This window comes from Corticium candelabrum, chromosome 7 (assembly GCF_963422355.1).
Source record: "Corticium candelabrum chromosome 7, ooCorCand1.1, whole genome shotgun sequence".
NCBI classification, from domain to species: domain Eukaryota; kingdom Metazoa; phylum Porifera; class Homoscleromorpha; order Homosclerophorida; family Plakinidae; genus Corticium; species Corticium candelabrum.
Window position 1 is genome coordinate 7,745,342 of NC_085091.1, and position 23,385 is coordinate 7,768,726.

The 23,385-nt window shown below is 41.4% G+C and overlaps 4 protein-coding genes across 4 annotated transcripts in view; 3 read left to right on the forward strand and 1 right to left on the reverse strand.

Annotated features, from left to right (window-relative positions):
- The window catches only part of LOC134181831 (pre-mRNA-splicing factor SPF27-like), a 3,806-nt gene extending 2,238 nt beyond the window's left edge, over positions 1-1,568 (forward strand). Inside the window, exons 5-8 of the mRNA XM_062649099.1 lie at positions 1-3; positions 946-988; positions 1,049-1,086; positions 1,178-1,568. The exon at positions 1-3 is cut by the window's left edge and continues 48 nt beyond it. Coding sequence (XP_062505083.1) covers positions 1-3; positions 946-988; positions 1,049-1,086; positions 1,178-1,502 — 409 coding nt within the window. The 3' untranslated portion in view covers positions 1,503-1,568. The remainder of the gene's footprint in view (positions 4-945; positions 989-1,048; positions 1,087-1,177) is intronic.
- A 269-nt stretch (positions 1,569-1,837) lies between these two features.
- On the forward strand, positions 1,838-20,698 carry LOC134182779 (pleckstrin homology domain-containing family M member 2-like). The gene is made up of 25 exons (XM_062650215.1): positions 1,838-1,917; positions 1,980-2,089; positions 3,795-3,904; positions 7,548-7,647; positions 7,706-7,730; positions 7,841-7,903; positions 8,203-9,087; positions 12,720-12,771; positions 12,826-13,476; positions 13,981-14,047; positions 14,107-14,176; positions 14,232-14,322; positions 14,390-14,454; positions 15,214-15,299; positions 16,120-16,252; positions 16,526-16,625; positions 16,685-16,769; positions 16,835-16,865; positions 17,637-17,671; positions 17,737-17,797; positions 18,636-18,746; positions 18,812-18,871; positions 18,931-19,047; positions 19,117-19,233; positions 20,418-20,698. Exons 1-25 carry the CDS (start codon positions 1,840-1,842, stop codon positions 20,538-20,540), a joined length of 3,426 nt encoding a protein of 1,141 aa, XP_062506199.1. The 5' UTR covers positions 1,838-1,839; the 3' UTR covers positions 20,541-20,698.
- Positions 9,214-11,981, forward strand: LOC134182780 (mitogen-activated protein kinase 4-like). The gene has a single exon (XM_062650216.1). The coding sequence runs from the start codon at positions 10,733-10,735 to the stop codon at positions 11,828-11,830; it is 1,098 nt and encodes a 365-aa protein (XP_062506200.1). The 5' UTR covers positions 9,214-10,732; the 3' UTR covers positions 11,831-11,981.
- LOC134182781 (sigma non-opioid intracellular receptor 1-like) lies at positions 20,603-23,064 on the reverse strand. The gene is made up of 3 exons (XM_062650218.1): positions 22,898-23,064; positions 21,190-21,432; positions 20,603-20,877 (listed from the first exon to the last, which is right to left on the reverse strand). Exons 1-3 carry the CDS (start codon positions 23,028-23,030, stop codon positions 20,603-20,605), a joined length of 651 nt encoding a protein of 216 aa, XP_062506202.1. The 5' UTR covers positions 23,031-23,064.
- Positions 23,065-23,385: the final 321 nt, after the last annotated feature.

Consider the following 23,385-nt stretch of genomic DNA (forward strand, 5'->3'; position numbering starts at 1 on the left):
GCGGTAATATGCTCATGACTACTACGTGATCTGTTGTGTTGTGATTTAGCTGTGTTCAGTGGCGGATCCAGGGGTAGACACACTGTACTACAGTAGGCTACTGGCAATGTAACATCACAAGACAAAAAAATTACTGACTGATAACCAAATTAACAATACATGTCCAACCTGGACATCTCCCCGAAATTTGTATGTGATTGGAGATCCTTCCACTGGCTATTTACCCGACATTACTGCTAGCTGTACTCATCTGCTACTGACGGTTGAAACACCATCAAGAAACTGGAGATTTCTGACTGTTTGATGGTTCTCTGTGTACTGTACTTCTTGTCTCAGAAGGGGTAGGTGTGTCTGTTGTGTCACACTCTAGATCCGCCACTGTGTGTTTAGAGTAGACTAGAACTTACCTTTATTTATTGTCAGTTGTTCAAATTAAATCAGGTCTTATCTAGAAAGGCTCCATCTACACCTAGATACTCGTGTCGCTAATTAGGAGCGTGGATACTAATTTTAGAGGTTTAGTCATGTAGGTTGATAGCTACTGAGGCTCCTAAGCTTGTGTTGTTGTTGTTGCTGTTGTTGTTGTTGTTGTGTATGCATGTGTGTGTGTGTGTGTGTGTGTGTGTGTGTGTGTGTGTGTGTGTGTGTGTGTGTGTGTGTGTGTGTGGTGTGGGTGTGTGTGTGTGTGTGTGTGGGTGTGCATGCGGTGCGCACGTGTACATGCATGTGAACACATGCACCTATGTACACATTTGTGTTGTGTTATGTATGTTTAAGAGTGTAACACTAATTGAATCTAATGTACTCTAACGATATCGACAGTGCAGCAGGCAATTGCATTGGTACAGTACTGTGTCACATTCCGAATTGTTTCAACTGTCTGTTTGTAGTTGGTTTTCATTGTATAGTACAGTACACCAGTACCATATGTCTGGTATGTTATAGAATGCAAATTCAAGAGATCAACTGGCAGAGAAAGAGTGAGCAGGTTTGCTATTACAATCATCTAGTATATGGTGGTTTGAGCTGTACTACATTTGTCTGGTAGACAAAGGCTGGAGCAGAAATACAGCAACTGGAAAGCACGTATGCTTGTCTTACCTTGTACTTGTGGTCACAACAGTGTCATTGTATATCATGTTCTGTTCTGAATGTATTTTGTTTGTGTTTGTTTTAGTTGGTTCGCCTTGGTATCTAAAAACTTTGAGATAGAACGAGCTATTGCTGAGCTGGAAGGGCAAATACGAGAGGCAACATTGTATGAAGAGATGCAAAAGCGACAGCAGCAAGAGGAAGGGCAGGAGCAAGAGGTGCAGGTGGAGGAGGAGAAGCAACAGGATCTTGAACAAGAGCAAAGCTTGGAGCAAGAACATGAGCAAACTCAAGAAGAAATTGAAGAACAAGAAGAAGAAGAGCAGCAAGGGAGTGAACAAAGAGTGGAAGAGCAAGAACAGTCGGATGTGCAGACAAACAGTTTGACAATGAGTGATGCAGTGGAGTAGCACGTATGTAGCATAGCTGCTTGGATATGAAAATTTAGAGTAAGAATTGAGAAAAACACCGAGAAAGCAAAATGATGGGACACACACACACACACACACACACACACACACACACACACACACACACACACACACACACACACGCACACACACACACACACCATCAAAATTTTTCAAGTCATAGTATTTCTAAAATTCATGAATACTAAATTGCATTTGTGATGACGAGTGCATCTCGATTGCTTTTGCGTGACGGAACAGAAATTAAGACACAGTGACGTTTAGCGCGCTTTACAAATTTGAAACTGACAGCAAGTCACGTGCTCCCAGTCCATCAATGGCGAAGTCGGGAACTGACGACGTCTCTGCTCGGAAAGATTACATTCTCGACCAGATATCATCAGCCGTAAAAGAGGTCGAGTATAAAAAAAGTCCATCTGTCGTCTGTTGGTCATGCATTCTGTTTTCTCTCTCCAGATTCAGAAAGAGCAGTTCTCTTCCGATTCTCCCGCAGCCAATCCCATTGCCAACGGCCACTCCGAGTTGCAGAGGCTCTGCGAGCATCTAGACAACGCTCTACTGCACGGGTGAGCGAAACCGACCAACAGGACGTGTTGGTCGATGTCGACGGTCCTTGACGGAATACATTCGGTTATGTCGACAGTTCCGTGAAGGAGTCGTTGGCGAGTCCGTTTGGGCTGTTGTCTAGTGTGGAGACTGTAGACTGATGGCGTCATTTGTATGTGACACTCAGTCTGTCTTGCCCAATTAGTTAATTGTGTGTTTGTGTATGGTGTTGGAATGCAAGGCTGGTTAGTCAAACAGTTTCCTGTTTCTGTAGCTGTTTGCTCTGCCATAAGTCTCCTTCATCGCTTTGCACACGACCAGTTTTATGTAGCCTGTTCTAGAGTATATATTATTATAGGTTGGTTCTAGCTCCAGTTTTTAAATTTTGGCAAATGATAGAAAAACAAAAAGGTAGTCTATCCAGAAAGAGTTTGCTCAACTACTATAGATTGTTGGACTTCATTCAATAATTCGTGTGATTTACCTTTTAACCGGACGAAGACCGGGCAATGCAGCTAGTTAGTTATACATTGTTGTGCTCATTGTATGATGTTGGCATGCAAGGTTGTTAGGTCGACCAGAGACCCTGCAGTGTGTATGTGATTATAGTTGTGAATGTAGCTAGGCCATTGTTAAGTCATCGTAAGTCAGTAGTTAGTAGGTATTTCAATGGACGATTAACAACAAAATCGTGTGGACGTGTAGCCCACTAGTTGTGAAACAAGAGAGGAGTGTAGCAATGTTTGTAGAGTGGACAGATGATTTGTATGTGAGTATGAATTAGATGTCTTTGTTAGCGAGTGAAAGAGTGTATAGAAATTGTTCCGATAAATTGGTCAACTAGGCATTAGTCGAGTACTTCATAGTGTGTACTGGCTGTGTTACAAGGTCTTGAATAAGAGCACAGGCATTTATTTATTTCGGAAGAAATTACCGAATGAGAACTCAGGTACTGTCGTTTGGGCTGAGTGATTATTGTGTGATTGCATTCTTCAAATGATGCCTGGCAAAATTATGTGCAACAGATGCAGAACCGTAGACTGACAATGCAGGATCGGAGTGGCAGGGGCCGTGGCTCCTACTCTTTGAAAAGTGTACTTCTGCCGACGTTTCACTAGTGCATACTTCCATTCTATGGCATAGACAATTAAATAGCTAATTTGTATCCAGAGGCATGGCTGATCTTAGTTTACTGTACTGAAGCCTGTTCTTTAGATATTGATCGACCCTATGCAATTATACGAAACTTAGTTGGGTTTGCCTTGGTTGCCAGACCAATGCTGAGGTCGGGGGGGGAGGGGGAGGACAAGGCGTACTAAGATGGCGGACCACGTGGTTGCAAAGCTTGTGCGCATGCGCAATTGAGCATCTTTTTAAATTTACAAGGGTAATGCGCGTTATCTAACCACGGTTTTAACGCATGTTAGGCTTTTCATTGATTTCAACATATTTTCTATTGTATAATCACATCAGGCCTGTTAATCAGGTGGGATTTTTTGGACATTTACAGTACGTGATTATGTACAGTAGTTTTTAATGTTTATGTGTGTGTGAGAAGCTCAATTGTATTCTCACTGATTTGTAACTCAAGTATAGTATGCATGGTTTTCATACATATGCAACAAGTTTGTATAGTAGTTTTTTGTCAGCTTGTATGTTTGTATGTATTTCATATCGTTTGTCTTGATTCATTCTTTATTCTGATTATTGTGGTTTTACTTACAGCATCAAAGCTTTCGAGGCCGGCTATTGGGCATATGTAGTGGAGTACACGCGGAAGGATGAACTGCATTTGATCAACCATCTTACATCGGTCACAACTGACTTAGGAAGAGGTTTGTTATTGTTTTAGTTAGTTATGTGGTAGACATGGGTGTACTGTCGACTACAGGCAATTGTGGGTGGGTGTTTGTTGTTGGGGAGGGGTGAGCATGTTTGATTTTTATGGGAATTTTGACTTGTCCATCTACCCATCTGCCTCTTTTTGTTTGTTTGTCCTTTGCTTGTGCATGTTTACTTTGAGTTTGCTTATATGTGTTGGATGTTATTTATTGTATTTATTCAACATGACAGACAGACAGATACATAGACAGACAGACATGCAGATCCCGGATGTTATGTAAGCAACTGCACAATTTTCTTAGTCTTCTTGTTGTCGAGTTGTTCTTTGTTTCAAAGTCATGTCTCAGATTGAGAAATGTCCATTCCCTCCCTGTCGTTCGTTCGGTACTCTTCAGCGTGTCCTTCACCATATTCGTAAATGTCATGATTCTAATCAAGTTCCGGGAGAATTCATTGTTTGCTTCAATCTCCAACAGTGCCCTGACTGTCGCAGATGGTTTCTAAAATTAGGGCAACATAAATCTCAGTGTAGAAAGCGCGAAGATTTTGAATGCCCAACTCAACGGTCAAAAGTGGTGACATCTGGCTATCCGACACCTTCCGGAAGTAATGTCGCGACCTTAGTAATGTCTCCACCTTAGTAATGTCGCGACCTCGCCTTCTCAGTCGGCGCGTTGTCTTTCCTCCTCCTCCTCCTCCTCCGCTTCATCTGTCTTGTCACTTTCTCAAGTCTCTGGCATCTCTCCATCATTTAATAACCTTGGAATATCCCTTATGGACCATGAGACCACGGCTTGGAAGTTCATAAGAGATCTGCCAGTTGATGTAATCATAACGGCAACGCCTTCTCATGTTGTGCAAACAATCAATCCAGCTGTGCGTTCATGTTTCCAGTCTTGTTGTTTGCTCGCATTACAAAAAATTCAAGATGATCTTGGTGATGTGTCAGCTTGGAAGCTTTTCTTTTTGATTCCTCACATGATTCGTACGCCTCTCGTCAGAGGAGGGCGGCACGTCATCAAGAACATGAAGGAGGTGTATCACAAATTCCTATCGTGGAGTGGGAGGAGCTTGTCTGTTTGGAAGACTTTCTTGCTGCAAAACCCACTAAAGGAAACAAAGAGGCCCGTCGTGCAGCTGCTTTACGGCTTGTGTGTTGTGGAGAGCTATCAAGGGCCTCTAGAGTTTTTACCAGCTCTGGTCTGGCTCCATCTACAGCGGATACAACTAAGAAACTGGCATTAAAACATCCTCCTAGGGTCAAGAGTATCGATTTATTAAACACGCCCCACAGCGAAGCTATCAATTTGTCTGAAAATGTTTTCTATGATGCAGTACGGAGATCTCCTCGTGGGTCTGGTGTTGGACCTTCTGGATGGCGTTTTGAGCACTTTAAAGTATTGATTGATAATGAGAACACAGCAAAATGCCTTTTCTCTGCATGTTCAGCTATAGCTAAGGGTATATTGCCTCCTGAAATTGCCAAGCGTATGTCATCATCCAGAATGATTACTCTTCCTAAAAAAACAGTTGTTCATCTTCTTGGTGAAACATTTGTGAATGATCAGGTCTGGAAACAGGCATGTCTCTCTATTTGTGTGGGTGGATTTGGTCTAACCCCACTATCTTCCATTGCTGGTCCTGCTTTTGTTGCTTCGTGGTCCCATACCATATCTGAGCTACCATCTCGTTTCCCACATCTGAAAGTCATCATCGACAAATTCACTTGTGATGCATCTAGCCTCGTTGGACATGCTTTTCGATCATACCTTCCAACAAACAAGAAGATCTCAGATTACAAAGGAATTAAAAAGCTACAACATCAATTGTCCATGTCTAATTTCAAAGAAGATTTCCAACACTTGGTTGATGCAGCTCCAACTGCAAGAGATGAAGCAAGGTTTTGTTCCCTTCAAGTAAAGAGCGCAGGCGCATGGTTGCATGCGCTACCAACTTCATATGGATTCGCACTCAATCCTTGCGAATTTTGCTTGGCGTTCCGTGTGAGATTGGGTCTGCCTGTCATCATTTCAAAATGGGTAGAGTCTTGTAATTGCAATGCACCACTAGACGACAGTGGATACCACTTAATTACCTGCAAGACAGGGGGAGGCCCTATTTGGTCCCTTGAGTCTATTGCTGGAGTGTGGTCGGAGTGCCGTAGAAGTCTACGAATTCATCATTGTCGTGAGCCAAGAAACAGGTGTACTAACTCTGAATGTAGACCTGACATTATCATGTTTGATGCTGAATCGGGTTCTAATATTGATCTTGACATCTCGTTGGCACACGCTTGGAGCTCAGATGTTTTCCCAAGCTCTGCTGAGGCAACAGGGTTTGCAGCTAATTGAAGAGAAACCAGAAAGATGGCCAGGTACAAACAACACAAACTGCCTGGAGGCTCAGGAGTCAAAGTTGTTTCACTGGTTATGGAACATTTTGGTTCATGGGGAGAAGAGGCGAGAAAATTTTTGCAGAAACTGGCAGCCTTTTCATCAGATGAAGCAGGAAGACCTAATGCTGCGGAAATTTTAGACTTTTGGAGGAAAATGTTCTCTGTACAATTACAGAAATGTAATGTTCAAGTTATATCAAAGAAACTTAGCATGTTGTGCGGTGGGTCTGAGAGGCCTGACTCTCTCAGCATCCAATTTTTCCTCATTAGTCTTAGTTATATATAAGTGTTTTAGTTTGCTGTAATGTTAGCTTTCAATAAACATTAGTCTAGTTGTATTACTGTAGTTCTTTGCAGAATTGTATTATAGTTTGATGTAAGAAATAAAAGACAGACAGACAGAAAGACAGACAGACACATAGACACACAGACACAGACAGACACACAGACAGACAGATATACAGACAGACAGACACAGACAGACACACAGACACAGACAGACCGACACACAGATATACAGACAGACAGACAGACAGACAGACAGACAGACAGACACACACACACACACACACACACACACACACACACACACACACAGGCAGACACAGATATACAGACAGACAGACCATTGGAGGAAGAGATTCTCAGTACAACTACAGAAGTGTAACACCAAAGTCCTTCTGAAGAAGAGTTTCGCACTTTGCAGTAATGGTGTCAACAAGCTCGTGTCCTATTGCACCCAGTTTTTTAGTCACTAATTGTCTCTGGGTTGCTGCATGCTTGTAGTTTATAGCTCATTCTTAGTGAAGTGTATAGTGTGTAGATTATGGACAAGGTACATTTGAACTTAAGTACTTACTTTTCTGCTGAAATGTAATATAGTCTTGTGTTTGAAAATATATGATGATAGACAGACAGACAGACGGACGGACACATAGACAGACAGACAGACAGACAGCCACAGATAGACAGACACACAGACAGACAGACAGACAAACTGTTAGTTTTAGCGTAGGGCCTGCAGGCTTGCTTGTTTGTTTTACAGTTTAGTGTGAGTGTACTAGTTTCAATGTATGAAATATATGTATTATGACAGACACACAGACAGGTAGGCAAGCAGGCAGGTTATTACATTTATTGTATTGAAATTTTTGCAATGTGTAAAGGTGCAGTCACAGTTCACTAGCTTGTGTTTACGAGTCAATAGTGAGTGTGTGCTTTTCGACACTCTTTGTACATAGGGAGGTCATGGTTGTATCAAGCATTGAATGAGAATGCACTAGAGAACTACCTTCGACTTTTCACTGGAAACATGTCACTGCTGGATAAGCATTACCAGCCGTAAGTATACGAATATATCGTTTAACTGTTGGCACCAGCTGATCATGTCGTTTTCCAGTGAAGCTCTGTTGCGTGACGAACAGGTGAGAATTTTGTTGTGTTATATGTTTATTGCATTTGTTTGGCAACATTGGCTTCTGTGTATACGATAGCTTGCTGCTTTCTATCTTTCACAATTTTCTATCTTTACTAGAGAGTTCCGGTTCTACTTACTATCGCAGCTGGTTTGGATTTCATCATTTTTGAATTGACAATTGTAATGCCAATGTGTGTGTGTGTGTGTGTGTGTGTGTGTGTGTGTGTGTGTGTGTGTGTGTGTGTGTGTGTGTGTGTGTGTGTGTGTGTGTGTGAGTGTGCATGTGCGTGCGTGTGCATGTGTGTGTGTGTGTGTGCACGTGTGTGTGTGTGTGCATGTGTGTGTGCACGTGTGTGTGCACGTGTGTGGGTGCATGTTTGTGTGTGTGTGTGTGTGTGTGTGTGTGTGTGTGTGTGTGTGGGTGCACGTGCGTGGTACCTTTATGTGAAAGTTGTGTTACACGTGTGACTATTATTAAGGATTGTGAGTATTTCGATTATGGGGCGTTTACTCCATCAAAAGCCGGTCTTCTTAACATGGGACCTCTGACATCGACCAAGTTGATCTCCATCCATAATTGCCACATTGGCAAACGAGATATCCAACGAGCCATGTCTTCAGAAAATACAAATGAACAAGAAGTTGGAGACAAAGCGAAAGAATCACTGGGCACTACTCCCAGCTCGGTTGTATCAAAGCTGAGGAATCTGTTCGGTCGGCGACCATCTGTGGAATGTAGCGATGTGAATCCATTCGAATTCTTAGTCGCTGAGGATTGTGATGACAAAGTAGCCACATTAGGTTCAGACTCTACCGCGAATGCTCTTCAGGATCTATCAAGCATAAAGAAAGACGGTAGTTATCAAAATATTTCTGACAGTCTAGTAAGCAAGGCGCGATCTGTGAAAGACTTTACTGTCACCACGGCAACCACTGCTAAAATCAAAGCAGCCGAGGTGTTCAATCGAGCTGCATCGTTGTTTGCCAACTTACATAATCCGTTCGAGGAGAAAGAGTTTGCAGCCGTTGAAGCAGAAACAGCTGTTGTAGAAAGAGTGAGAACGACTTCTAATTGTGAAGTACCTGCCGAGACACAGACGGAAGAGTTATCCTTCAAGAACTCTTTAGAAAGTGATGAATCTAATCGAATGTCGCGAATGGCAAGGATAGAGAAGGTTATGCAAGAGAACGACGATGTCGTGGAGGTAGAACAAGTCGATGGAGGTAGCATCCTTATGGAAGAACAAGGTGACGATGAAGCAATGGTGAGGTTGGAGGTAAGAAATCTGATGAAGAAACCAGCAAAATTTCGAAAGAAGAAACGGCAAGCTGGTGAAAAGAAAAAGAAATCGAAGGCTGACCAGGTGAGGTGGCAAAGGGACGTAGAGGTTATGTGTAGTCGATTTTTATTTTGTTGTTTTTTGCATTTGGAGTTTTTGCTAGTTAAATAAAATGTTTTACAGCAAGTTTTATGTAGTGTGTGTGTGTGTGTGTGTGTGTGTGTGTGTGTGTGTGTGTGCGCACGTGTGGTTTTTCATTACATTGTGAATCAGTATGGCTTAATTAACAGTCGCCTTGAAACAAAAGGTATCATGCAGGTATGTCAAATGTAGCAAAACTCGTATTGTAATCAGTTTAAATGGTTGTATTATACAGTGTAGGCACAGTACAGTCTCTCTCTCTCACACACACACACACACACACCACACTTTAGCATAAATTTTAGATCTAATCTTGTAGTTTAATATATACTATTCAAATGGTAGCTTGTCAGCTTATTTCTGGACATAACACAAATCATGTTTATGAGTGTAATACACTCATTGGAGCTTTGTGAGAATGTGTTGAACTTGATTGCGCTTGGACATGTGAGTTGTTTATTGTTGGAAATGTGACTGTCTCTGCTCTGATGTGCATCACCATTTGCCACATTTTGATTGGAATACTAGGACTCCAAAACACTTGGTTCTCTCTTCTACGAAAGATGCATGGTTGATGTGAGAATTGGTGTTTTGATCAGTTAGCTTGAACTTCTGTTACACACAACTGGTAAATTTCCAGACACTTGTATCTACCATTTGGAACTACAAGGAGTTGATAAACGTACCAAGCACGTGTAGAAAATCTCAGTCGGATTGTGTTTTTACGATTCGTAGACATTAGGTTGTAAAGCACTGCAAATTTAATTGTAGAAATCTGATGGGACGCGAGACTAGAAAAGAGGTGCAGTACAGTACATATGACGTTATCAAGTGGAGTATGACTACTAGTAGTCTACTCTAACATTCAGTGGCGTAGGAATGCCATCCAGGTGGGGACTCACCATCATCAATGCCGTAACCTCGTGTACCCAGGACGTCTGCGCGCAAGTGCTTTTGTATTGTTGTTGGAGCTCCTCGTTTTCTTTCACTTGTAGGTGATAGTGACTATAGGCTGCTTATTGGGGGTCATGGCCCAGTGGTTCCGTGGTTTCTACGTCTAGGGGTCATTGAATACCACCAGGAGCTTAATTAATTGAATAAATAGAGAGAAGAACCTAGAGGCTCATGATATCACAAATTCGTGAGGACCACCACCGCCACCACAACATTCCTGTCAACAATACAGTAACACCAACTGCAAACTGGCAGTGGTTTACAGAGTTTTACTGCTAATTAGTATTCGCAGGATTTGCTGTTTGATTTCCGTTACGTAATGTACTATCTGCTACACTATCCCTATTTCTAACCATGTTTTACCTATAGCTCGGTACGAAAGCAAAGACTCTTAAATTTGCATTTGTACAATGAAGCGGACTAGAGTTGTGGGAGTGCACGCTTTCTTGTTAGCTGACGTTTGCGCACGTAATCTAATTAGGTTTGCTTGTTACGTCTTTGCAATATCCCGGAAGTGTTGAGTCAGGTGCCCACTCTGCATTTTCTAATTACGGTCGATTGTGAAATCCTGTCATTCCAATTCGCAAACGAACAAGAGCGCGTAGTCGTCTTGTCTCTTTCTCGCGTCTCTCTCATGGAAGGGTTCCGTAGTTCACTTGTAGGTGGCCATGACTTTCACCTTCCCTTTCACTTCACTAACCTCGAACTGATCGGCTCTGGAGGCCACAGCGTTGTGTGTTCGGCACTCGATACGCTCTCTAATCAACGTGTAGCTATTAAGAAGCTAAGTCTTCGTTGCTCTCGCGCTGCCCTACGAGAAATAACGATTTTGAAGCGTCTGCGACATCAGAATGTTGTGTGCGTACATGAAGTTGTGAGTTACGGAGATCTTGATGAGGAAAATCTCAACAGTGTTTATGTAGTGCAGGAACTGATGCCTACAGACTTGGGTCACTTGTTCAAACGCAGCACAATGGATGAGGATCATGTGAAGATATTTCTCTATTATCTGTTGAAAGGAGTGAAGTACATTCATTCTGCGAATGTTATTCATCGCGATATTAAGCCAAGCAATGTGCTCATTGATGGAGAGACACTTGATTTGAAAATCTGCGATTTCGGATTAGCCAGAGTTCTCGACAGTGCCTATTACCATGGAGGATTCCTGACAGAGACGGTCTGTACTCAGTGGTATAGAGCTCCGGAAGTAATGCTGACACCCAAGGACTACACGAACAAGATTGATATGTGGTCTGTTGGATGTGTGTTCGCTGAGATGCTTCTAGGAGGAAAGCCTTTGTTTCCAGGGAGTAACGAATATGACCAGATTAGATTGATTCTCCAGACTGTTAGACTAGACAGCAGAGATTTGGAGTATCTTAGACACAAGGGAGTGGACAGCCCCATTCTACCAAGACAACCAAGAGAAATCGTAGCATTGCCACAGAATCTACAGACAGCAAGATCTGAGGCTCTAGATTTACTAGACAAAATGCTCACATTTAATCCGGAGACTAGAATCAGTGCTGAACAGGCTTTGTCTCATCCTTACTTGAAAGAGTTTGCTAATCCAGACAATGAGCCAGTAGCTAGTGATCCCTTCTACATAGAATCGGAAGTCAATGATTACCAGCCGGAGAACACTATGAAGGAGATGATTCGTCAACTGAGCTGCTCGTCACCAAGAGGATTGGAACTTTTGATAGACAAACAGAACGTTAAATCTGACTAGAAAATTTAATAGCAGCTGTTTTATGTATTTTGCAATGTTTGCAAGATAAACGTTTGCAGCATAAACATTTTGTGGATAGGATTTTACATTTTAAGTGCCTGAGAAACAGGCAAGCTTTACATAATAACAAGTGGTCAGATTGTCAGGTCTATGTGACTTGCTGTAGGTTGTCTTAATTTTGTAAAAGGCTGAATCATATTTTGGACATCAGTTGTGTGTCGTTTTGTTACTTGATCAATTCTAAATATGGTTGTGGTATTTCACATTGTAGTGTGGTTAGCAGCAAAACATATGTATCACTATTTATTGGAAATATGTATCTACTGTATTACCTTTGCACTCATTGACAGACACAAGATTACATTAGGTCACAACTAGAGTGATGAGTTTGGGAAATCTGCTTAGTTTGTAAGAAATTTTTGAATCATGTTACACGGGGTGGGCTGGTTTACCACTTACATGAAGATCTTTGAAGGATCAGGTGGCCAGGAACATAATCGAAGGAAACAGCACAATAAGTAATTCTTGTGATTGAGGGTTGTACAATACCACTTCCTTGTTGTATAGCCTGATACTGGATAGTGTGGTTGATGCAGTTCTGTGCACACGTGTGTGTGTGTGTGTGTGTGTGTGTGTGTGTGTGTCTGTGTGTGCACGCGCGCTTGTGTCTTTGTATAAGTGAATTCAGACTGACACCTACACAGGCAGGCACTTAGATTTGTGTGTGCATGTTTCATGTATGTGCATGTTCTATTTGGCCATTATGCAGTGTCAAATTGTAGCTGACACTGGGTGAATGGTTAAGAATGTTGGGGGAAAAGAGTAAAACAATTGAACTAGAAGTGGCAAGTTGTGTCGGTGTAGTCTAACGTTTGTGCTTTGTGTCTAGGGTGTAGGGAAGACTTCTGATGGCGACAATGTCAGTGTAAACACCAATGAAGGTACTCAGATTGAGTGTTGAACCTGTAGCATTCGTGCAATATTTTACTTTGCAGGTGACAGTCAGACATCTGGATTCACAATTGGTACAGAATCTTTTATTGATGGAGCAGCTGAATCGTTGTCAGTGGCTACTAGTGAGGAGCTGCTACGTTGCCCTGACTCTGAAGTTACTACTTATGACAGTAGTGATGTTGTTGTAACAAAGCAATCTGAAACAGATTTAGCATACGAAGCTGGAGATAATTGTAACTGTACTGAAGAGGCAAGAGACTTAGTAAATACAGCCAACAGTGAGGACACTTTAGAAAGAATGGATGGGAAAGAACAGAGACAAGATGAAAACCCTATTTTGCACAAACCTATTTCTCAAAGCAGTCGGGATGAAAGTGATACAAACAATGAACAACTGGTTAATTCTGAAAACACTTCAGTAGTTGAGCATATATTATCTAAAGAAGAAATCTTGCCGCAATCTGACGAATCAAGTAAGGAAAAAAATGAAGAGATTACACAAGGGCTTAACGAGGAGGGGGATATCTTGCACGTGTCTCAAGAAATGGAGAAGCAGTTGATATTAGAGTCTGCGGTTGATAATGCCGTTGAGGTGGCCACTGTTGCAGATACCAATGGCGATGTGAATGGAAGACACATGCATCTGGATGATGGACATCAAGAGGCAAATGAGGAAGACAAGATTCTAGAAGGTATTATTATGACTAATTGTTTTTCTATTATGGAGTCATAATCATATCAGGAAAGATGTTGGTCTTTGTTTGTGTTTGACGTTAACACGTACGCTGTGGTGAGAGACTTGTAAACCAATCAGAATCAACAAATACACTGATTGCAAGCAGACGTGGATTACATTACCAAGTAGAACAGTTTTGTTGATGCAAATGGACATGCTTATGCATGTCTAATGTAAAAGGATTTTGCTTCCTGATTGGGTGTCAGTCAGGGGTAGGGAGACTATGCATGGCTGGTTTTTATTTTCATGCCCCAACTAGCATAACATTATATACATGTGTACTTCTTAAATTAATTATAGATAAAGGCAGAAATTAGTTATGGTCTGTACATAAAGCAGTGTGAATATTTGTAATTTATATCAATGTTGCACAATGACTTTTCTTGCCTTACTTATCAAGTCTAAACATACCCTTTTTAGTCAAATGTTTTTGATAGATTTGTGAAGATGTGTTTTTTAGTACGTGCTGGTGGAAGACCAATTCGGCCTTCACGTATGGATGGTGACTGTAATTCAGCAGATATTGAGTACATCACTTCGTATTAACTCCATACGTTAAATTACAAAATATTTGTTGATCTTGCAGAATTGACCAGAACGTTCAGTTGATGTTGAGGTTGGAAGTCCTTGACAAGGAAGAAGAGAATTTGATTAAAGTAGAATAAAATGAGAACGTCTCGGTTGTTCAAAGCGTATAGAGATTCTTTTTAGCTGTTTACTGTTATGCTCTGTCATGGAAAGAGTGATTATCAGTCTGCGTATATACTTGTCACCGATGATGCAGTTTATGTGCTCAGTACAGGTAGTTGTCATTTGTGTCCGAGGTATGTTGCATTTCTTGGTTTTTGACTGTCCTTTCTCATTTGTAGATGGCACGGGAGGACGGTTTGACACTCTACAGCATCTTCCTTATCAATCTCTTAGCCATTTGGAGGTACTGGTAGTAGACTGCTGTTTTTAGTGTAACACACTCAATACAGTCAGGCATTGGAGTAGGGATTGCAGAGATTGTTTTAATTATAACTTTTACATAAGACCATGGTTTAATTCAAAAATGACTTCCATGCAATAGAATTCATTTCCCGAGGCTCGGATATCTTGGCTTAGGGTATAGTAGTCTTCTGGCTGATGACCGTACATACGTACGAGTGTATTTGTACTCGTTTTTGTTGTAGTGCTGAACTGAGTTGGTTTGTACAGTGACGACAGATTGAATTACACGGGTTTTGATATATACTGTGTTTAGTAAAAGTTGCGGTTGATTTGCAGTAGTGCATGTCCTCCGAATAGATTGTCTGTTCTAATGGCAACGATTTAGTTTGGCAATGTGAACAGTGAGGTAGGTGCATTAGTCTATGTTGACTGGTAAGTTGTATTTAGCACCAACAACGAAACTACATCCATCACTAATTTTACAATTTGCAAAAAAATTGAGTGTTCTATTCTTGAAATCACAGAATTTGGAGTTAATTAAGGGTTTGCTACTGTTTTTAGATTTTATCCAGTTTTAGTTGATTAACAGCAGAAACTAATCTTACACTACGCAATTAGACTAGGGAAATTGGAACTCTGTAACAATTTAGAAAACTGAAATTTGTTGAATTTCAGTGTGTGAGCAGGTTACCTAAATATCAGAGTAGTGTGTGAAACGTACTGAAAATAGATTATGTGACATTGTCTTGGTGTCTTCTAGGTGAGCATCAATTGGCAAACTGTATCGATTGTTAATGACAAGAAGAAGGCGTGTAGCATCATTTTGGGCAATGAGCCTGTTGCCAGGTACTACAAACGTTGTAAAACTAGAGAAGATGTTAAATTTGGTTGTGATGCTAATGCATCCAAATTGAAAACGAGTCGTAAACATTTTAGGTACAAAGTTGCATATCTGGGTAGCAGATGTGTGCACTTAGTGACAGTAGTGTTTATATTAATGACTAATGATTTTGTTAACTATTTTTTGTTGTTAGTACAGTACACCCTCGATTATCAGACTTCTCCGGAGACAAGTTAGAAGTCCAGATATTCGAATGTTCAGATATACAAAAGTTGATAATATCAACTAATTTTCTTCCACTGTACAAGACCACACTCTGTTTTCCCCTACTGTACATTCATGTCACTAGAAGAGTCATCAACAGCTGTCTATTTATTAGATTATTACGCAGTCTGTTATGTATTCGCTCATTTGTGAGAGGCTGTCGTATTAGTACGAAGTGAAGTATATTATAGTTCCTTTATTCGGGAACGCAAAAAGTCGGGGACACACAATTTGTCCGGATAATCGAAAGTCTGGATAATCGAGGTCTGAATAATCGAAGGTGTACTCATGTTTGTGTACCGTTCTTTTTTTGAGCCAATTCAATACATAATAATAAGTAAATTGAAGTCAAGCACATCTGCTGGTTTGTGTCTTGGAGATTGTTGTCTTAGCTACATCTCCACAGCTGACTGTGCATGCCAAATGGTTTCTCTCTGATAACCTTCCATTCGTTTATTCTATTGAATGGCTTTTAGAGACACATACTGAAATTTCAGGTTTTACATTGACAACAGCAGTGATTGTCAAGTTGTGGTGCGTGACTGTTGTTTGGATTCATAGGCAATTGGTTAACACAATCCAAGAAGCCGTGTCTTCAGATGCAGCTTGTCGGGGACTGGTTGTAGTGACGTCAGATGAAGCTCGTTTGACAGCGTTTCATAAAACTTTTGCTCGAGTGTCAAAGACAGCTGAGGTATGGTTATTGTTGATCTCACATGAGTTGAACACCTTCCCTTGCAGAAGCACACAAGCGTTCAGTGTTGTTTAATAAAGTGTAGTCGTTTGATGAATGCTAGAATGTAAATATAACATGAAAAATTGCTTTACCGTACATAAAGAGACTTGAGTAACATATTGTGGGGTACTTTTGATATCTCTAGTTGTTGTTTACTACATGAGACTTTTTTACTGTCTACTGTAGTTAACATGTTTAGTATGTTTATTTGCTAATTTATTATTTCTGCAGCCATCTCAGATTTTGCTGTACAGTCTTGTCAATTGGGAACCAGTTGGAGATGCACCGGGTCCTATTGACGGTACCAGTAACAGCTTTGTAAGTCCCAAAGGTTAAGACTACTTTGCAAGAGATCGTTGTTGTTTCCTTGCTTAAATATCCACTTTTCAGCTGTTATGAATGGATTTTTGTCGGTGCAGTCTACAATTTTGACATTTTCATATTGGCAAGATGACTACTTTGTTCTTGATATTCGGTCGGTTATTGGCAAGAGATGCTTCTAGCACTGTGTCTTAATTAAAGTGTTCTTGTCTTTGATAGGAATGGACTAATGATGCAATATGGCAGCAAGGTAGGTGTTTTAGGATTAAGGCTTTGAGAGTTGTAGGTGTTTGGGTTGTCAGTCTGCTATTTGTTTGTCTACCTCTCTGTCTGTCTGCTTGTCTGTCTGTCAATTGACGTTTACCTTAAGCTAAGATCTGTAATGCAGTGCTTGTGAGGTAACTAACTATAAAAGTTCAGTAACTTTGAGAGTCCACTAGCACTACACAGAATAATCACGTAGCACAGAAAACAACTCAAGCAACCCAGAGCCTACTAAAGGCAAGTCAATCTGCAGTGAGAACTGAGAATCGATCTCTACAGTTCATTGCAGTTGTGAATCTAGCTGAAACATGTTACTGCAGAAATTACACTCACTATGTGGACAACATGTGACATTAGGCTTTGTTTTTGTACTGTGCTACAGTTGTTGTCACGCGATGGCAGAGGCCACACCACACGTATGCCCTTGGAGTAAAACGAATAAACCAACTGATTCTGTGTCTTGCTGTATCGTTGTGTTATTTGTCAATGTATCTCTCTCCACGTCAGCATAGTGTGTTATGAAGTTATCAGTACTAGTAATTGATCTATTTGCATCTTTCATTGTTAGATGCATCAGGTAATAGTAGTTACTAGCCTAGCCATTACATACATAATTTAATTTATTACATTTTGTGTTGCATAAGTGTTTGGAGGTGCATTTCTTTACACTGTTGGTTTTGGCTCTCTGAATTTGCAATTATTTGATGGTCTACTGTATATTTGTTGTGTTGCTGCTCACACTTTGTGCTGTGTGTAGGCAGACAGAGAGTGTAAGAGCATCTTCTCTCTACGGTATGTAGAACAACATGTAATATTTGAATGACGGTGTGCACAAGTTCTTGTCCTGTCGTTTATAGGGCAGGAAAATGTGGTGGTGTTCGAAGGCGCACTGATGTTGATAGACCTAATGCGTTTGAGGTGTGTGTGTGTGTGTGTGTGTGTGTGTGTGTGTCTGTCTGTCTGTCTGTCTGTCTGTCTGTCTGTCTGTCTGTCTGTCTGTCAATACATATATTTCTTATACAAGACATTGTTACAGTCTACGCTAAGAATCAGCAAGTTCTAAGAGAACTAGGACCCAAGATGTCCCTCAGTACGTCTAAGTCAAACAGTTGACAATAAGCTAACAGAGTTACTAATGGCACCAACTGAGTCACCACTATACTGGACTCTGCTCATCTTCTGCAGTAACACTCTTGCATTGCACTGCTGCATCGCAATTGAGAATCGTGTTCGCCAGTACTTGAACTCATCTTGTCTGCACTGAGTTGTCCACGTTGCTGTTGATGAGAGCTGGTTGAGATATTTTTGGGCCTCTTGCCCCCACCGACCGAAGTGCTCTATCACCAGAGGAATGAAATTCAGTGTAGTTCCAATGTGCCTTTTTGGCATATTTGTCATTTTTCAGCATTTCTCTTCGAGTTGCTGCTGTCCCATCTTCTAGGGCTGCCTTTGGAAGAGTGTCAAGTGCCCATGGATGTGCCAAAGGGATGTCTAACTCCACTTCTTTACCGGAGTCAGGATCCACTACATATATGTCAGGTCTGCTGTCAATCCAGAAAACAGTGTTTTGGTTCAATCTTGTGAACAACATGCAGCTGCTGAGGCACTCAGAGTTTGTCTGTCTGTCTGTCTGTCTGTCTGTCTGTCTCTCCCTCTGCCTGTGTGTGTGTGTGTGTGTGTGTGTGTGTGCGCGCACGCGTGCTTGCCTGTGTGTGTGTTAACTCTACACACATTTTTGTGATTCACTGCCAACTAGATTATTTCAATGGACAAGAGCATAGATTCACTAATTCTAGCAGCTCCCAACGTAGACATTATGGGCAAATGGCTTCAAGCAATTTGTGAGGCTGTCGCCTGTGCCGGCATGGTAGGCATCCCATCACGACTCATTATGAGCAATTACAATGCAGTAACTTGGTGATTCTATTACAGGGAGCCAATGAGGTGCAGGCTTCTCATACAGCTTGTAGTTTATGTGTCCTGTCTTCAAACGTGTGTATTCTGATGCTACTCTTGTATTTTCCTAACATGATGTAATAGGTTTTGTGCAGATTTGTCTTTTTCATGAATATCACACCGACCGGTCACCTGAACGACTAGCTTATTGTGACATTTCTGATATTTCGAACATAAACTACGATCCTGAAAGTCCATTGTATGCCGTCTTGGTAATGAGTCTGAAAAATTCATTAAATTATTGTATTAATTCTGTACTTGTGATTGTGGGGGTTTGATAGAACTTTGGACTTTCGGGCACCGATAAGTCTGGATGTTGGCTACTTTTCTTCAGTTCAGAGTATGAGCTGGGCAAGTTTGAGGCATGTGTGGCTAAAGCATGGAAAGACTTGTTCATGGTAAGGACATTTAAGTACATACTAGTACAAATTTGTATTGGTGTGTGTGTGTGTGTGTGTGCATGCGCGCGCGCGCATGTTTGTGTTTGTGTGTGTGTGTGTGTGTGTGTGTGTGTGTGTGTGTGTGTGTGTGTGTGTGTGTGTGTGTGTGTGTGTATGTGCACACTAAATATCTGTGGTGAGCATGCAGGCAAATAGAGGCAGTTTCGTGTTTTTGATGCAGGTAAGCCTTCATATAGAATCAAACAATTAATTGCTCATATGAGCTTCATCACTGTGATATGTTGATCCATTACTAGCACACACAACTCGTGCTTGCTAGTCTGCTATACATACCTACATATATTACAATAAAATATGCAAATTGATTTATCAACTGATGAAATTAATAATCAGATCTCAGAGTGGAATATAACGGTCGGTCATCGGTCACATTGACCGACCAACTGGTGTTCATGACCGACCAATATTTTGACGTGTACCTACATGATTGCATAGTCAAGGCATAATAGTTATTGCATGGATGGTACCACTGTACTGGTAGGGAAGCAATGAGCGACCCAAAAGTCCAGGCAACTGACAGAAGCAGGCAAGATCTGACGAATTCCAGATGCGTGAGTGCAAAATGACGTTTTAGAGCAATATCATATTTATTGCCCCAAGCACCATTTATTGCACTAGCTGCAGTCAATAGGACAAATGGTGGGAGGGCCAGGTGCCTGTAGCTAAGTTGTTTGTTGAACAACAACATGCTCTTGATAATTAGCTTGCTCATCTCTTGATCAGTTCATGTCATTACTTTACAGGCCTTACTTAACTAAAACCACGACAACCACGACAACCACGACAACCATAACCATGCAACAAAACAACAGTAAACAAGCCAAATTTTTTGTTTTGATTTTAATAGCAAATAAATACAGAAACCAAATAAGAATGCATGCCCAAAATTTAAAATGTTGGGTTAACCTCTTGCTAGCGCACGATGTCCGACCATAAACTTTGCCTTATATTCCACTCTGGATTTGATTCCAATGGCAGTGAGGTTTGTGTATTATATTAATTAACCATCTTTTACCAAATTGTGTGCATCTCAACTTCAATGGAATAGATGAACTAATACATATAATACAAATGGAAGTTGAAGTTTGTTTAGTAACACTAATAATGAACTCTCTTGGCAGCAAGAGATCCAATTCCATCCTATCACGAACGGCAGACTGAGAGACAGAGCACAAGAGACAGTTACTTTGCTGGTCAGTTCTACGCATCGCAATGATAGCGTTACTCGAGGAAGAGAAAGTTAGCGATATCACGACATTGTACATTTTAACTATTCTATTTTTTCATACTATTTAAGTGTCTAGCATCAGACTCCAAAAATGTTGTTTGAAAACTCATGCATAATTCCGATGGTGTACACTTTGATGATCTTGTACAAATTGACAAAATCAGTGGTTGAAAACAGTGTGTCTGCTAATGCAAATACCAACGTGGAGGGCACGAATCCTCGTCCATACTCCACCATCCAAGTTTTGGGACTCCAATGGACTGCAGCTACTTCGCCCGGCACGTGGTATATTGTATCCCCCGTTTCGAACTTGATGGCATCAGTAGTGCCTTCAGGCCACCTTGTGTACTCACCTACAACATAACAAAATATCCCATTCTACTATGATTGTGAATGTCGTCATATCTGGCATGGTAAAATGGAAGCGTCTGGCAAAAGTGCATTTTTCTAAAATCGGTCCGGTCTGTTCCATGTGGTCTGACTAGATGCTATGCCCATGGTCAGTACCACATTACACTCTCACATAGTAACCTACATTCTTTGCGATGAACCATTATTGAATCTCTTGAAAACATGTTATTTGAATTTACGGCTAATAGACTGACAATTGCTACAAGTATGAGTATGAGTAATAACAAAACTTTGAGACACAGTGACGAGCTCACCTTCAATTACTGTGTCCGAGATGTTAGCCCAGTAACGTCCCGAGTGTCCAGATGAGCCTATGGCTGTCCCAAAGAATAACACATACTCGGTCAGACTTGAGTGCAAGATATACATTCCGCCCATCCATCCTCCACAATTGATGAAGAGCCACTCTGGATTGGGTAGAATTCGACCGCCATAACGGGCACGAAGCTCTTGCTCGACTTCTTGGAATGTCTCCTTGTGGCCATAGCCTCTCGATACTAACAATCAATTCCAGTAGACGATTAATTAATCAGAACGTACAATCTAGAGTCGATAGTTAGGATATTGTGTAATACTTCAACTTTCAGTTGGTATGACAGTATGACATCTTTACATACCGTATTTATCCAATTAAACGCCACCCTCAAATAAACGCCGCCCTTGTTTAAACGCTACAGCCGAGAGTACAAAAATATAAATGCCGTCCTCGAATAAACGCCACATTTCATGTATTGCTCAAAATTTGAAGGAAAAATCGTGCGACTTCTTTGAAGGTATATGTGAGGCAAACATTTCTTTAGACTACCCGGATACTGTTTCACCACATGATGTCTCATAGTGCGTATGTGTGGAATGCCTACTGTACATGTATCAAGTACTGTTCACTTGAAAAGATGTCAGACACGTACACACTCCTAAAGCACGGACAGAGACCTTTAACAAATAAACACCACCCTCAAATAAATGCCACCCTCGTTTAAACGCTGCAGTTGGAAGCCAACTAAAATAAATGTTGGGTGTTTAAAGAAATACGGTACACACCTATAGTCGACTATACACACACTAATGGAACAGCAAACAAGCTAAAGAGTCACAAGCTCACGGTCTCATCACTTCTTTCAGAGTCTGACCTAAATCAATCCATCACTGTACATGTGTATTTGTAAACATTGTTAGACCAGCGAAGTAATGTTCCAGTAACTTACTTCCTGCACCATTTGGCTTCAGTCATTTATTTATCCATGCTAACCTGTCTTCTTAAGCTTCGTTTATTACAAGATAACGAAACCCCAGGACCCAGGACTGTTGTTCCCATTGCAATGGAGCCAAATTTGGCTCCAAAGAATTGTTTGTTGGCTCCAGGAGGCTCCAAGACTTAATCCCTTGTACAGTGTGTACCGTTTTCTCCTGTTGTCCTTATACTACAGAACAGCAGGGCACCAGTGCCCTGCCCCAGAGGTCAACGTGAATGTATACTCTATAGTAGATTCATAGATATTGTATTCGCAGAAGCCGATAATATCAAAGAATCTGGAGTCTAGATTCACGTTGACTCCAGGTACACTGAACCCACACCCACACATGGCTCCACATCTACCATACCCCTCCCCATACTGTACAGATCATGAGACAAATTAGCCTCGCCCCAGATGCAGTGTGGCTTGCAGACTAGTGGTGATGGCAGCGTATCCGGTGCTGCAATCCACACTGAAAAATGCAGACATGCAAGCTTAGTTAATTGAGTTAATTCATTGCGTTCAAAGGTATGTATGGCCTGACTACTAAAAGAAAACAACGTGAACAAAACAGAGAAACAACGCGAACAAACACGGAGACACACGGACATGCAAACAACACAAAGCACGAGAAAACCGGTGAAATGTTGTAGATAAGCTGCTGTTAACTCATCAACACAAGTATTCTAGAGGTTGACTGGCAGCACGTGGCTGCAGCATCACTTGCCTGCCTTCTCGGTGATTGCCACGATGTCTTGTGCTTCGAAGACGTAGGATTTAGACTCCAGCCATACATGAGTAATAGCGGCTAATGCTGCAACAGTTACAACAACGAGGATCGAAGCCGCGAAGCATTCCATGTGTGATCTGAAACTCACGTGACGTCAAACGACAGGTAAGGTGGATGATATCAATTAATTTGATAAAATGGTCACGTGAGAGGAGACATGCACGTGACTGCACCCACTACTTGCACCCACTACTTGCACCCACTGCTTGCTTACACACACACACACACACACACACACACACACACACACACACACACACACAGACACACACACACACACACACACACACACACACACACACACACACACACACAGACACACACACACACACACACACACACACACACACACAGACACACACACACACAGACACACACACACACAGACACAGACACAGACACAGACACACACACACACACACACA

Coding starts and splice junctions, on each gene's coding strand:
- LOC134182779 (XM_062650215.1), top strand. CDS start 1,840: ATGGCGAAGTCGGGAACTGACGACGTCTCTGCTCGGAAAGATTACATT. Junction 7,648..7,705: donor CTGGATAAGCATTACCAGCC/GTAAGTATACGA, acceptor GTCGTTTTCCAG/TGAAGCTCTGTTGCGTGACG. Junction 16,626..16,684: donor CAGCTTTGTAAGTCCCAAAG/GTTAAGACTACT, acceptor TCCACTTTTCAG/CTGTTATGAATGGATTTTTG.
- LOC134182780 (XM_062650216.1), top strand. CDS start 10,733: ATGGAAGGGTTCCGTAGTTCACTTGTAGGTGGCCATGACTTTCACCTT.
- LOC134182781 (XM_062650218.1), bottom strand. CDS start 23,030: ATGGAATGCTTCGCGGCTTCGATCCTCGTTGTTGTAACTGTTGCAGCA. Junction 21,433..22,897: donor GGCAATCACCGAGAAGGCAG/GCAAGTGATGCT, acceptor ATTGATTGTTAG/TATCGAGAGGCTATGGCCAC. Junction 20,878..21,189: donor CTCGGACACAGTAATTGAAG/GTGAGCTCGTCA, acceptor GTTATGTTGTAG/GTGAGTACACAAGGTGGCCT.